Here is a 13623-nt window from a genome sequence, read left to right as displayed (position 1 = left end):
GCCTACTAACAAATGAGGCCTTGGCCATTTCTGCTCTGGAGTATCTGCCCATCGAGCTCTTCCCCCCACTCTTCATGGAAGCATTCTGTGGAAGGCACAGAAAGACCTTAAAGGCCTTGGTTCAAGCCTGGCCCTTTGTCCGCCTGCCTCTGGGGGGCCTGATGCAGATGCCTCATGTGGTAACATTACAAGCAGTGCTCGAGGGACTTGATGTCCTGCTCACACAGAAGGATCGTCCAAGGTGAGTTGGATGCAGGTAATCTGATAGGATGTGGGCAATCCCAAACAGACAGCTGAAGATGGGAAAGTAGATGGCACCTGGATGGGCCAGTGACTTCTGATGATGCCAATGAAGAAACACAGAGACTTGGCCATTGCTGAGCTCACTTTGGGGAATGCCGTCCAGCAGTGTAGGAGCGGCTAAGATGCAAGGAAATCTGAAAGGACAAGTCCCAGCCTCCCCGCCCCCCTCCCCAGGGATGTCTAAGGCCACTAGAAGTAGAAAGCTAAGGAAAATGGAAGGGGAAAAGATGGAGGAAGGTGAAGCAGAGAGGGGAGAGGAGGACAAGGCAGCACGTGATGATGGGAATTTGAAGTAAAAACTCATGTGGGAAGTCAGAGTGTTGCCTAAATTTTGTGTGGATATTATTAAAACCATCACTGACAATCCGTTGTTCCCCCACAGGAGATGCAAACTACGTGTGCTGGACTTAAGGAATACTGGCCAGGATTTCTGGAGAATGTGGTCTGGATCCAGTGTCCATGTGTCCTCAAGCTTTTCAGTGGCACCAGGGGCCGAGGACAGGTCGAGCACTGAGAAACTCTTGGCTCCCTTCGAGGTGTTCATAGAACTTCACCTCAAGGAAAGGAGCATGGATGGATTTCTCACTTGCCTTATGAGATGGGTGGAGCAGAGGAAAGCGTCCATACACCTGTGCTGCAAGAGGCTGAGGATTCTTTCATTTTCCATGGATAAAATTATGAGGGTCCTGAGCATGGTGCAGCTGGACTGTATCCAGGAGGTATACGTGAATCGCAGCTGGCATCTGTCCACCCTGGCCATGTTTGCTCCTCTCCTGGGCCAGATGAGCAATTTGCAGAGACTCCTCATCTCCCACATCAACCTACCTGATCCCGAGGAACAGGAGGAGCACCACATGGTCAAAATTACTTCTCAGTTCCTAAGGCTGCACCACCTCCGGGATCTCCATCTGGAATCCCCCTTCTACCTCAAAGGCTGCCTGGACCAGATGCTCAGGTGAGTGTGCATCACTGACCAAGTAACAGTGAACCCAACACTAGATTATCAAATGTACTGTCCCCTTTGCTGCTCCATTGTGAACTATGGTATCACATAACCACCCAAATCTAGGTAGGGGTCCAAATTGGGAGAGAGGCTCTGGAAAGGGACACTGTGCTGGAAACTATAGACTAGGAGCTAGAATCTAGGGGATGGTTATTTGCTTTCTTCTTAAGAAGAGATATCTTTTCTAGGTGACTTAGGAAAATAGGTAAGGGAAGAGGGCATTGAACACGGACAACTCCACCAGTCTTGAGTGTTCCTAAACTGAAGCTCTGTGTTCTCCAGCTTTCTGACCAGGATGAGCCTATCTCAAATTCCCTGTCTGTAAAAGGATGTTTTTTGCTCCAGATATGGTAAATAATATATGGGAAATGCATGATTCTGGAGATTATGGTAATAGGGCAGGTGTCAACGGCATCATAAAAATTGGAAGATGGTTTGCAGATAAAGCAGGGATATAAGTGAGCCCCACGGGCTGGCATCCTCTGTGGATGCTGTGGGATTTTGCCCAGGTTTGTCCTCTATGCAAGTCACCTAGAAGCCTCACCTGCCTGAGATGGATGTCTGGGGCCAGAGCGTGTTCAGAAGGCAGCCTGGGTAGGAAGCATTTTAAGTATATCTCTTACTATTAACTTTCAGTGATGTCCAATCGTGATTGAGGCACGATGTCAACCTCTCCTCTGAGTTTGTTCTAGTCCCTTGCATTATCTTCATTCCTCTTCATAAGGAAGCAGAGAACATTTTTCTCTGCTTGAGTAATGAGGAGAGAGAGGTTTTCAGACTCTATGTACTTGACCTGGTCACAGAGAAAAGGTGAAATGACTGGCTGCAATGATATTGGCCTTTCTGGGTATTAATCTTTATCAGATAATCTGTTCAAACCTGGGCTTGGGCAGATCACTTGTCTGTCAACTTGCAATCAACTTCCACCTCAGTTTCCGATACTTAATTCCTCTCTTTCTCCCCAGGTGCCTGATGACCCCCTTGGACAACCTTGGGATTACTCGCTGCCTGCTTACAGATTCAGACCTGACCCATCTGTCCCAGAGCCCGAACATCAGTCAGCTAAAGGGCCTGTATCTGAGTGGGGTCACCATGACCTACTCCAGTCCTGAGCTCCTGCCAGCTCTGCTGGAGAAAGTTTCAGCCACCCTCCAGGAGTTGTACTTAGAGCAATGTGGGATCAGGGACTTCCACTTGGAATCCATTCTGCATATCTTGAGCCGCTGTTTCCAACTCATGTCCTTCAGTCTGCGTGGGAACCTCCTCTCCATGGCCATCATGGAAAAGCTCCTGCGACACACCTCCGGGCTGCCCAGGTTAAGTAAAGAGCTATACCCTGCCCCTCAGGAAAGTTTCAGCACTGATGGAATCCTCCAACCCAGGAGACTTGCCCAGTGTCAGACTGAACTGCTTGAGATCCTGGAGGACTTGGGACATCCCAGGACCATCTGGATTATCTTCACGCCCCTGTCCACCCTGCGGAGATAACACATTCTATCATCCTGAGCCCATGATATACGGTGGTAATACCCTTGCTTAGTCCATAGCATTGATGGAAAGCTTTCTTCTGAGCACTTGGAAACTGAAATCTAGGACAAGATACATCGTGAAAGGAAAATAGAGCCATGGTTTCAGACATCTGCTCAATGTCAATGTGAAAAGGAAAGGTGATCCTGCAGGGAAGCAGGATTGCAGAGGGAAATACTGTCTCCCTGGAATAGGAATGCTTGTAGGGTCAGAACTAAGAACCCACATTTCCTTAGGCGTATTTGAGCTTGAGATTCACATGTTGGTGTTATCCCTGGGTAGATGGCTATAAAGAAATGGTCAGAATTAAAGAGTCCCTCATTGTAAATGGATTGCTGCTGTTTATGATGTATTTTTCCTGATTTTTCATTTCATATCAGGGAAATCTCCAGACATTGATTTTTTTTTTTTTTTTAATGCACTGGGTTATCTATGATCCAAAACCTTACCATTCCCACCAGGTCCTTATTCAACCTGGTGCATCTCTTACCTCCTTGCTTACTTCTGGAACTGTTCAGTGGGGTAGTATACACAGAGAGAAATGTACTCAGTGGCCAATGAGTCAATCAAGTGAAGACCCCAGGCAGGTCTCACACTGCTGACTCAGGCCATGACCCTGGATATGAGCAGTCCTCTCAGTTGTCCTGGTCTCTCCATAACTTTCAGTTATTGACCTTTTTGTGGGGGTGGAAAGGGTTTTACTGAAAAAGGCATGGCTCCCAATTCTGGAAGGTGTCATCCACACTGCAGATAAGCTAAACTTCTCCTTGCTGACCTATTACCCATGGTGGATAATGATCCTTCTTGAATTAATCTATTGACCAGGGAAATTACATTAATTTCCTTTTGCAAAATACTAAAATCATGGAGTCATATAACATGGTTTCAGTGTTTCTATACTTCATTAAAAATTATAGTCTTTCAAGGGTTACATTATATTAATGAGAAATTGTCTTTTTATTTCCATAAAATCTCCTGTCTCTCCGTATTACGGAAGACTATAACAGCATGTTTTGACATCAGATGCCAGGTTGTGTAACAAAACACAACCTGTGGGCTTATGTGACCTCCCGGCCTGTGGTAAGATACTGTATTTCTCAGGTTCTCCTGAGTGACCACTAGGGTGCAGCTGATTGTTGACCACTGTGTCCATTAGAGGCACTACCCCTTGTTCAGTTGAATTCCCTGTATCATTTATTCTCTGCCTTCCTTTTCTTCTTTTCCACATCCTTGGATTCCACCAACTAGATCCTATAAAACAATATATACTCTTGGAAAACATCTGTGTGTATGTGAATCCGAGCATTTCAAACCAGTGTTTTCCAGGGTCACCTGTATATATATTAGAGGAGATTTACTGTGGAATAGGCTTGCCCAGAGGCTGAGAAGTCTCTCAGTCTGCTGTCTATAAACTAGAGAACCAGCAAAGACAGAGGTTTATCTCAGACTGAGGATTAAGGCTGAGAACCAGGTAAACTGATGATGTTACTCTAAGTCTGGGGCCAATGACCTGAGAACTAGGGGAACTGCAGGGAGATCAAACCAGTCAATCCTAAAGGGAATCAGTCCTGAATATTCATAGGAAGGACTGATGCTGAAGCTGAAGCTCCAATACTTTGGCCACCTGATGCGAAGAACTGACTCCTTGAAAAAGACCCTAATGTTGGGAAAGATTGAAGGCAGGAGAAGGGGGTGACAGAGGATGAGATGGTTGGATGGCATCACCGACTCAATGGACACGAGTTTGAGCAAGCTCAGGAAGTTGGTGAGGGACAGGGAGGCCTGGCATGCTGCAGTCTGTGGGGTCGCAAAGAGTGGTACATGACTGAGCAACTGAACTGAACTGAGTGGTGGTAACAGTGACCTCCTCCAAAAGGGCTTATGCCAAGACTGTTTAATTCAGTGCCCATAACCCCTTGGCAGCCACTGTCAACCCACGCCTCCACTGGAGACTGCTGGACACTCACAAGCAGGTCTGGGTCAGTCTCTTGTGGAGTCACTGCTCCTTTCTCCTCGGTCTGGGTGGGCACAAGGTTTTGTTTGTGCCCTCCAGGCTGTAGATTATCTGTTCAGTGGCTCTTTGGTGGGGCTCATATGCCCTGTCTCCCAGGTCTGCTGCAGACAGAGTCCCTGTCCCCATGACAGGTCACTGCTGACCCGCGCTGCTGCAAGAGGCACTCAGACACTCAAAGGCAGGTGTCTCAGTCTCCAGTGGGATCCCTGGGTCCTGGTGAACACAAGGTTTTGTTTGAGCCCTCCTGGCATCTCTGGCGGGTATGGGGTTTGATTCTAAGAATGGCTTCACCCCTCTGGGCTTAAGTCAGGACTTCTCTGAAAAAGTTGGCTCCAAATCACAATAAGGAGTAAGAGTGGGGGGCTTCCCTGGTGGCTCCGAGGTAAAGAATCCACCTGCCACAGCAGAGACCCGGGTTCAATCTCTGATCTGGGAAGTTCAAACATGCCCCAGAGTGACTAAGCCTGAACTTGTGCTCAAGAGTCTGGAGGCCTCAACTGTTAAAGTCTGTGCAAACATTATTGTGGTTTTGAGCCATGAATTTTAGATCATTATGTACTGTGCCATGCTTTGTTGCTCAGTGGTGTCTGACTCTTTGCAACCCCATGGACTGTAGTTGCCAGGCTCCTCTGTCCATGGAGATTCTCCAGGCAAGAATACTGGAGTGGGTTGCCATTTCCTTCTCCAGGGGATCTTCCCAAATCAGGGATCACACCCAGGTCTCTCACTTTGTAGGTGGATCCTTTTATTTCTGAGCCACCAGATCATTATATATAGGCTCAAACACATCTTTATTAATCAAGATAGGAACCATTACAATCAACACATTTTTGCCAATGAGTAATAAATTTATTTTTGTAGTGTAAAAAAATCCATGCTTCAGAATTCAATGAACTCTTAGAAAGCATTTTCTGCCTCCTGCTGGTTGTGGAAACATTTTCCCTGAAAAATATTGTCAAGATGTTTGAAGAAGTGGTATTTGGTTGGTGAGAGGTCAGGTAAATATGGTGGATGAGGCAAAATTTTGTAGTCCAATACATTCAATTCTTGAAGCATTGGTTGTGTGATCTGCAGTCAAATGTCATTGTGGAGAAGAATTTGACCCATTCTGTTGATGAATGCCAGCTGCAGTCATTGCAGTTTTCAGTTCATTTCATCGATTTATTGAGCATACCTCTTAGATGTAATGGTTTTCGCAGGATTCAGAAAGCTATAGTGGACCAGACGGGAAGCAGACCACCAAACAGTGATCATGAACTTTTTAGGTGCAAGTTTGCCTTTGAGGAGTGCTTTGCAGCTTCTTCTTGGTCTGACCACTGACCTGGTCATTGTTGGCCGTTGTATAAAATCCAGTTTTCATCACAGGTCACAATCTGATTGAGAAATAGTTCATTGTTGTGGCACAGAATAAGAGAAGAAGACACTTCCAAAAGACAATTTTTAAATTTTCTGTCAGTTCATGAGGCACCCACTTATGGAGCTTATTCACCTTTCCAATTTGCTTTAGATGTCCAATGGCAATAGAATGGGGGGCATTGAGTTCTTTGGCAACTTTTTCTTTAATTGAACTGAACTGAACTGAAGCCCAGAGGACCAAGCCCATCCCCGTTGCATTTGCCTTCCTCCCTTTAATAGACTCATGATCTGCTCTATTTCTGATGTACAACCTAAGTAACAGTTTGATACAGATAGTGTCTGTTGTTTCCTTTGGGAATGACACCACGGTGTTTTTGCAACTGCTTTAATTGTGGGACATTTTGATTACACTGATCTGTCAAAAGATTCCAAAACAATGGTGCTTTCAAATTTTGTTTTAATTTTCCAATCTCAAGAAACATTAATGGCTTCCCTGTCTCACACGCATGGTTATAACTGACCCTACTGTGTGTGGAGGGAGTGTGTGTGCCATGTTTAGTCATGTCTGACTCTTTGTGACCTCATGGAGAGTAGCCCTCCAGGCTCCATTGTCCTTGGGACTTCCCAGGCAAGAATACTGGAGTGGGTTCTCAGTTTCTTCTCTAGGAGATCTTCCCAACCCAGGAACGGAACCTGGGTGTCTGGGATCTCCTGCTTGGCAAATTCTTTACCACTGCCCCACCCAGGAAGCCTCCATAAAGACCCTATTATTTAAACCCAATCAACGTTCCCAGAATGAATCAATGATTGAGTCTTTGACACCCCTCCCCCCATGTATCCCTTCTGCATGAATATCTGATTCAGTTGATTCATCTGATTATAGGCAAAGATCCAATCAAGATTTACCTGATGGACATTCAGAAATCTAATCAAGCATCACTTTCTGATTGGATGGTAGTAGTTGGATGGGGGAAGAGGTAATTGGAAAGGCCTATAAAAACCTGAAGCATCAAAGAAGAGGTGCAGAAACTTGCTTCTCCACCAGATCTGACCTCTGAGTACCCTGCCAACTTCAGCCGAGCTGGTAAGTTACAGACCTCAGCAAAGGACGTGTGTGCTAAGTCACTTCCGACTATGTCACTATCTGACTCTTTGAGATGCTATGGACTGTAGCCCACCAGGCATCTCTGTTCATGGGGTTCTGCAGGCAAGAATACTGGAGTGGTTTGCCACACCCTCCTTCAGGTGATCTTCCCAACCCAGGGATCAAACCTCAGTCTCTCTCTTTTTTTTTTTTTATAAGAAGTATTCCAAAATTTTTTATTTTTGAAGGTTATGATCTTTTTTTTTTTTTTTTTATTAGTTGGAGGCTAATTACTTCACACATTTCAGTGGGTTTTGTCATACATTTTTATGAATCAGCCATAGAGTTACACGTATTCCCCATCCCGATCCCCCCTCCCACCTCCCTCTCCACCCGATTCCTCTGGGTCTTCCCAGTGCACCAGGCCCAAGCACTTGTCTCATGCATCCAACCTGGGCTGGTGATCTGTTTCACCATAGATAGTATACATGCTGTTGTTTTGAAATATCCCACCCTCACCTTCTCCCACAGAGTCTAAAAGTCTGTTCTGTACTTCTGTGTCTCTTTTTCTGTTTTGCATAAAGGGTTATCGTTACCATCTTTCTAAATTCTATATATATGTGTTAGTATGCTGTAATGTTCTTTATCTTTCTGGCTTACTTCACTCTGTATAATGGGCTCCAGTTTCATCCATCTCATTAGAACTGATTCAAATGAATTCTTTTTAATGGCTGAGTAATATTCCATGGTGTATATGTACCACAGCTTCCTTATCCATTCATCTGCTGATGGGCATCTAGGTTGCTTCCATGTCCTGGCTATAATAAACAGTGCTGCGATGAACATTGGGGTGCACATGTCTCTTTCAGATCTGGTTTCCTCAGTGTGTATGCCCAGAAGTGGGATTGCTGGGTCATATGGCAGTTCTATTTCCAGTTTTTTAAGAAATCTCCACACTGTTTTCCATAGTGGCTGTACTAGTTTGCATTCCCACCAACAGTGTGAGAGGGTTCCCTTTTCTCCACACCCTCTCCAGCATTTATTGCTTGTAGACTTTTGGATAGCAGCCATCCTGACTGGCGTGTAATGGTACTTCATTGTGGTTTTGATTTGCATTTCTCTGATAAGGAGTGATGTTGAGCATCTTTTCATGTGTTTGTTAGCCATCTGTATGTCTTCTTTGGAGAAATGTCTGTTTAGTTCTTGGCCCATTTTTTGATTGGGTCATTTATTTTTCTGGATTTGAGCTGCAGGAGCTGCTTGTATATTTTTGAGATTAATCCTTTGTCTGTTGCTTCATTTGCTATTATTTTCTCCCATTCTGAAGGCTGTCTTTTCACCTTACTTACAGTTTCCTTTGTAGTGCAAAAGCTTTTAAGTTTCATTAGGTCCCATTTGTTTATTTTTGTTTTTATTTCCAATATTCTGGGAGGTGGATCATAGAGGATCTTGCTGTGATTTATGTCGGAGAGTGTTTTGCCTATGTTCTCCTCTAGGAGTTTTATAGTTTCTGGTCTTACATTTAGATCTTTAATCCATTTTGAGTTTATTTTTGTGTATGCAAACCTCAGTCTCTTATGTCTCCTCATTGACAAGCGAGTTCTTTACTGCTAGCACCATCTGGGAAGCCCTCAGCAAAGGACACGCTCATCTTGATGGTAAGGTTTCCATTGGTGGCAAGTAACAATGGATTTCAGGGAGATTTTCCTCTCTCTTCCTTTTCATATGTATGCAAATAAGGCTATCGTTTAGTCTCTAAGTGTAATTTTTCTTTAGTCCCAAATATCTTGATCTGTGCTTTCCTTTATGTCATTTAAAAATATCTTAACCAACTAGATTTTATGTAATGAAAACATCTAATTATTTGGAATTTTATTTCTTGACATTAAAAATTGTTTGTGCAAATGGCATTCACTTTTAGGGGTATCTGCTGCCTTTTTCCAAGGCTATTAACTGTGGAAGCTGAGGTTGGAGACTGCAGTGGGTCTCATGATGCTCTATTCCCATAGTTTTAAGGCCTGAAAGTGAAAGTCATTTAGTCATGTCCAACTCTTTGCAACCCCATGGACTATACAGTCCATGGAATTCTCCAGGCCAGAATACTGGAGCAGGTAGCCTTTCCTTCTCCAAGGGATCTTCCAAACCCAGGGATCGAACCCAGGTCTCCTGCATCGCAGGCAGATTATTTAACAGTGAAGCCACAAGACACTAAGTGAGTGTCTAAAAGGTTTTCCCCTGAAAATATTGCAGTCAGCTTTCAGGCTCCTGGTATCCACTTCCCAGTGCAACATAAATTGAGCACAACAGTGAATGGAAATGGGTGGGCTAGTGGTTGGTTTCTTCCTCCTTGATCCTTATGAGATGCTTGTTTTGGTGCCCATAGGGGTGGAGCTATGGCTTTTTCCTCACTGAGACCAGAGTGAAGCTGTGCAAAACATAGGCTATTCCACAACTATCAGAGCAGAGATTTCCACTCTGAGTTGGTTCCTCTGAAGAGTGGGGAGAAAGATGAAGGCATGTTCATGCTTACCTGAGAAAGATCCCTTCTTCTCTGCAAGTTCTTACAGGATTCCTTCAGGAGCAGATTCAGGATGAGTATCCAGAACCCCCTGAGACTCCTGAACCTGGCAGGGAAGAGCCTACTAACCAATGAGGCCTTGGCCATTTCTGCTCTGGAGTATCTGCCCATCGAGCTCTTCCCCCCACTCTTCATGGAAGCATTCTGTGGAAGGCACAGAAAGACCTTAAAGGCCTTGGTTCAAGCCTGGCCATTTGTCCGCCTGCCTCTGGGGGCCTGATGCAGACACCTCACCTGGGAACCTTACAAGCAGTGCTCGAGGGCCTTGGTATCCTGCTCACACAGAAGGATTATCCAAGGTGAGTCAGTTGCAGGTAACCTGGAGGGTGTAGGCAATCCTGAAGACACAGGTGACAGTAGGAGAGTAAATGACACATGGGTGGACCAGTGGCTTCTGATGATGGGGGGAAGAAACAGAGACTTGGTCATTGCTGAGTTCACTTTGCTGAATGCCTTCCAGCAGTGCAGGTGTGCCTAAGATGCAAGGAAATGTGAAAGTACACGCCCCAGCCTCCTCTCACGGATGCCTAAGGGTACTAGAGTAGAAAGTTAGGGAAAAAGGCAAGGGAAAGGAGATGGACGGATGTGAGGCAGAGAGGGAAGAAGAGGGCAAGGAAGAAGGTGATATCAGGAATGTGAAGTAAAAGCTGAGGTGCAAAGTCAGAGTGTTGCCTAATTTTGATGTATCTAAAAACCATAGCTGCCAATCTGCTGATTCCCCACAGGAAGTGCAAATTGCGTGTGCTGGATTTAAGGAATACTGGCCAGGACTTCTGGAGAATGTGGTCTGGATCCAGTGTTCATGTGTCCTCAAGCTCATCAATGGCACCAATGGCTGAGGATGGGTCAAGGATCGAGAAGCCCTTGGCTCCCTTCGAGGTGTTCACAGAACTTCACCTCAAGGAAAGAACCATGAGTGAATTCCTCACTTACCTCCTAAAGTGGGTAGAGCAGAGAGACCCTTTCATACACCTGTGCTGTAAGAAGCTGAAAATGATTTCATTTCCCATGGATAATATTATGAAGGTCCTGAGCATGGTGCAACTGGACTGTATCCAGGAGTTACATGTGAATTGCACCTGGCATCTGTCCACTCTGGCCATGATTGCTCCTCTCCTGGGCCAGATGAGCAATGTGCAGAAACTGTTTGTCTCCCACACCCACCTGCCTGATCCTGAGGAGTGGAATGGGCAGCACATTGTCAAGATTACTTCTCAGTTGCTGAGGCTGCACCACCTCCATGATCTCCATCTGGAATCCCCCTTGTACCTTGAAGGCTGCCTGGACCAGATGCTCAGGTGAGTGTGGAGCACTGACCAGCAAATAGAGGGAAAAAACTGGAGGTAGTGACAGATTTCCTCTTCCTGGGCTCTAAAATAACTTCAGATGGTGACTGCAGTCATGAAATCAGAAGATGTTTGCTTCTTGGCAGGAAAGTTATGACAAACCTAGACAGTGTTTGAAAAGCAGAGGCATTCCTCTGCCCACAGAGGTCCACATACTCAAGGCTATGGTCTTCCCAGTGGTCATGTACGTCTGTGAGAGCTGGACCATAAAGAAGGCAGAACACCAAGCATTGATGCATTTGAACTGTGGTGCTGGGGAAGAATCCTGAGAGTCCATTGGAAAGCAAGGAAATCAAGCCAGTCAATCTTAATGAAAATCAATCCTGAATATTTGTTGGAAGGACTGATGCTGACATTGAAACTCCCATATTTTGGTCATCTGATGCATACAGCTGACTCATTGGAAAAGTCCCTGATGATGGGAAAGATTGAGGGCAGAAGGAGAAGAGGGTGTCAGAGGATGAAATGGCTGGATGGCATCACTGACTCAATGAACATAAACTTGGGCAAACTTCAGGAGATGGTGAGGGACAGAGAGGCCTTGCATGTTGCAGTACATGGGATCACAAAGAGTGATCAAATGAACAACAATAGCTTAGGTGACCATCTGAAAATAATTAAGGGAATGTAGCATTGAACATGGAAAATTCCATCAGTCATGCGCATTTGTAAACAGAAGCTCCATGCTCACTGGTTTTGTGGCCACAATGAGCCTAATTCCCCAAGTATAAAGGTCGCTTTTATTCTCCATGTGTGTATGCTAAGTCACTCAGTCATGTCCAGTTCTTTGCGATCCTATGGGCTGTAGCCCATCAGGCTTCTCTTTCCATGGGATTTTTCCAGGCAAGAATACTGGAGTTGGTAGCCATGCGCTCCTCCAGGAGATCTTCCTGATCCAGGAATAAAACCCCTGTCTTTTATGTCTCCTGGATTGGCAGGCCAATTTTTTACCACTAGCACCACCTGGGAAGCCTCAGATAAGGTTATTAACATATGGGAAATGCATGACTCTGAAGATGATGGTAATAGAGTAGGGATCAAAAGGGATCATTAAAATTGGTAGATGGTTTACAGACAAGGCAGGGATGTAAGTGAGCCCATGCACACTGGCATCCTCAGTGGATGTTATGGGATCTCGTCCAGGTTGGTTCTCTATGCATGTCATCCAAAAGCCTCACCTGCCTGAGATTGGTAGCTGGGGCCAAAGCATGTGTGAAGGAAGCATGGATTGGAAGCATTTTAAGTGTATCTCTTACTATTAAATTTCAGTGATACCCAGCCTCAATTGAAACAAGGTATCAGGCTCTCCTCTGAACTTGTCCTAGTGGATCCAGTTATCTTCATTCATCCTCAAACAGAAGTGGAGGAAGTTTTTCTCTGCTTCCCTAATGAGGAGAATTTTCAAGACTCTATGTACTTGACCCAGTCACACAGAAGGATAAATGACTCTGGCTACAATAAGACTGGCCATTCTGGGTTTCAATCCTTATCAGATCATCATACCAAAACTGGGCTTGGGCAGATCACTTGTCTCTCACCTTGCAGTCAGCTTTCACCTCAAGTTTCTAAGACCTAACTTCTCTTTTTCTCCCCAGGTGCCTGATGAACCCCTTGGACAACCTGTCAATAACTCACTGCCTCCTTACAGATTCAGACTTGACCCATCTGTCCTAGAGCCCGAACATCAGTCAGCTAAAGAGCCTGAATCTGAGTGGGGCCACCATGACCTACTCTAGTCCTGAGCTCCTCCCATCTCTGCTGGAGAAAGTTTCAGCCACCCTCCAGGAGCTGTACTTAGAGCAATCTGGGATCAGGGACTCCCACCTCGAGGCCATCCTGCCTGCCCTGAGCCACGGCTTCCAGCTCACATCCTTCAGCATGTGTGGGAACCTCCTCTCCATGCCCATCATGGAGAAGATGTTGTGACATACCTCTGAGCTGCCCAGTTTAGGTCGAAAGCTGTACCCTGTCCCTCAGGAGAGTTTCAGCTCTCTGGGGATCCTCCAATCTGGGAGACTTGCCCAGTGTCGGACTGGACTGCTTGAGATTCTGAAGGACTTAGGATGCCCCAGGACCATCTGGATTTGCTTCACCCCCTGTCCACACTTTGGAGATAACACATTCTATCATCCTGAGCCCATCATATATGGTGGTAACATTCCAGCCTAGTTGGGTGCATCAATCCCAAGCTCTCTACTGAGCACTTGGAAACTGAAATCTTGGACAAGATACATCGTGAAGGGAAAACAGACATATGATTTCAGACATCTACTCAATGTGAATGTGAAAAGGAAAGGTGATCCTACAGGGGAGCATGATTGCAGGGGGAAATGTAGTCTCCTGGTAACGCAATGCTTGTGGACATGTGTCCTGTAGTGTCAGAAATAGAAACTAAATTTATTTAGGTGGATT

The 13623-nt window shown here is 45.4% G+C and overlaps 1 protein-coding gene and 1 pseudogene across 1 annotated transcript; both read left to right on the top strand.

Annotated features, from left to right (window-relative positions):
* The first annotated feature begins 995 nt into the window (after window positions 1-995).
* On the top strand, window positions 996-2794 carry LOC122707449 (PRAME family member 8-like). Its single transcript, XM_043922917.1, has 2 exons — window positions 996-1258; window positions 2272-2794. The coding sequence occupies exons 1-2, from the start codon at window positions 996-998 to the stop codon at window positions 2792-2794; spliced, it is 786 nt and encodes a 261-aa protein (XP_043778852.1).
* Window positions 2795-9878: 7084 nt separating this feature from the next.
* Window positions 9879-13137, top strand: LOC122707448 (annotated as a pseudogene).
* The last annotated feature ends 486 nt before the right edge of the window (window positions 13138-13623 follow it).

This window comes from Cervus elaphus, chromosome 14 (assembly GCF_910594005.1).
Source record: "Cervus elaphus chromosome 14, mCerEla1.1, whole genome shotgun sequence".
NCBI lineage: Eukaryota > Metazoa > Chordata > Mammalia > Artiodactyla > Cervidae > Cervus > Cervus elaphus.
Note: the sequence above shows the minus strand (reverse complement) of the source record. Positions and strands in the feature narration are given on the sequence as shown.

Excerpts from the sequence above, each read along its gene's own strand:
- LOC122707449 (XM_043922917.1), top strand. The coding sequence starts at position 996 with ATGGTGCAGCTGGACTGTATCCAGGAGGTATACGTGAATCGCAGCTGG. Across the intron at positions 1,259-2,271 it reads TGCCTGGACCAGATGCTCAG|GTGCCTGATGACCCCCTTGG; the intron begins GTGAGTGTGCAT and ends CTTTCTCCCCAG.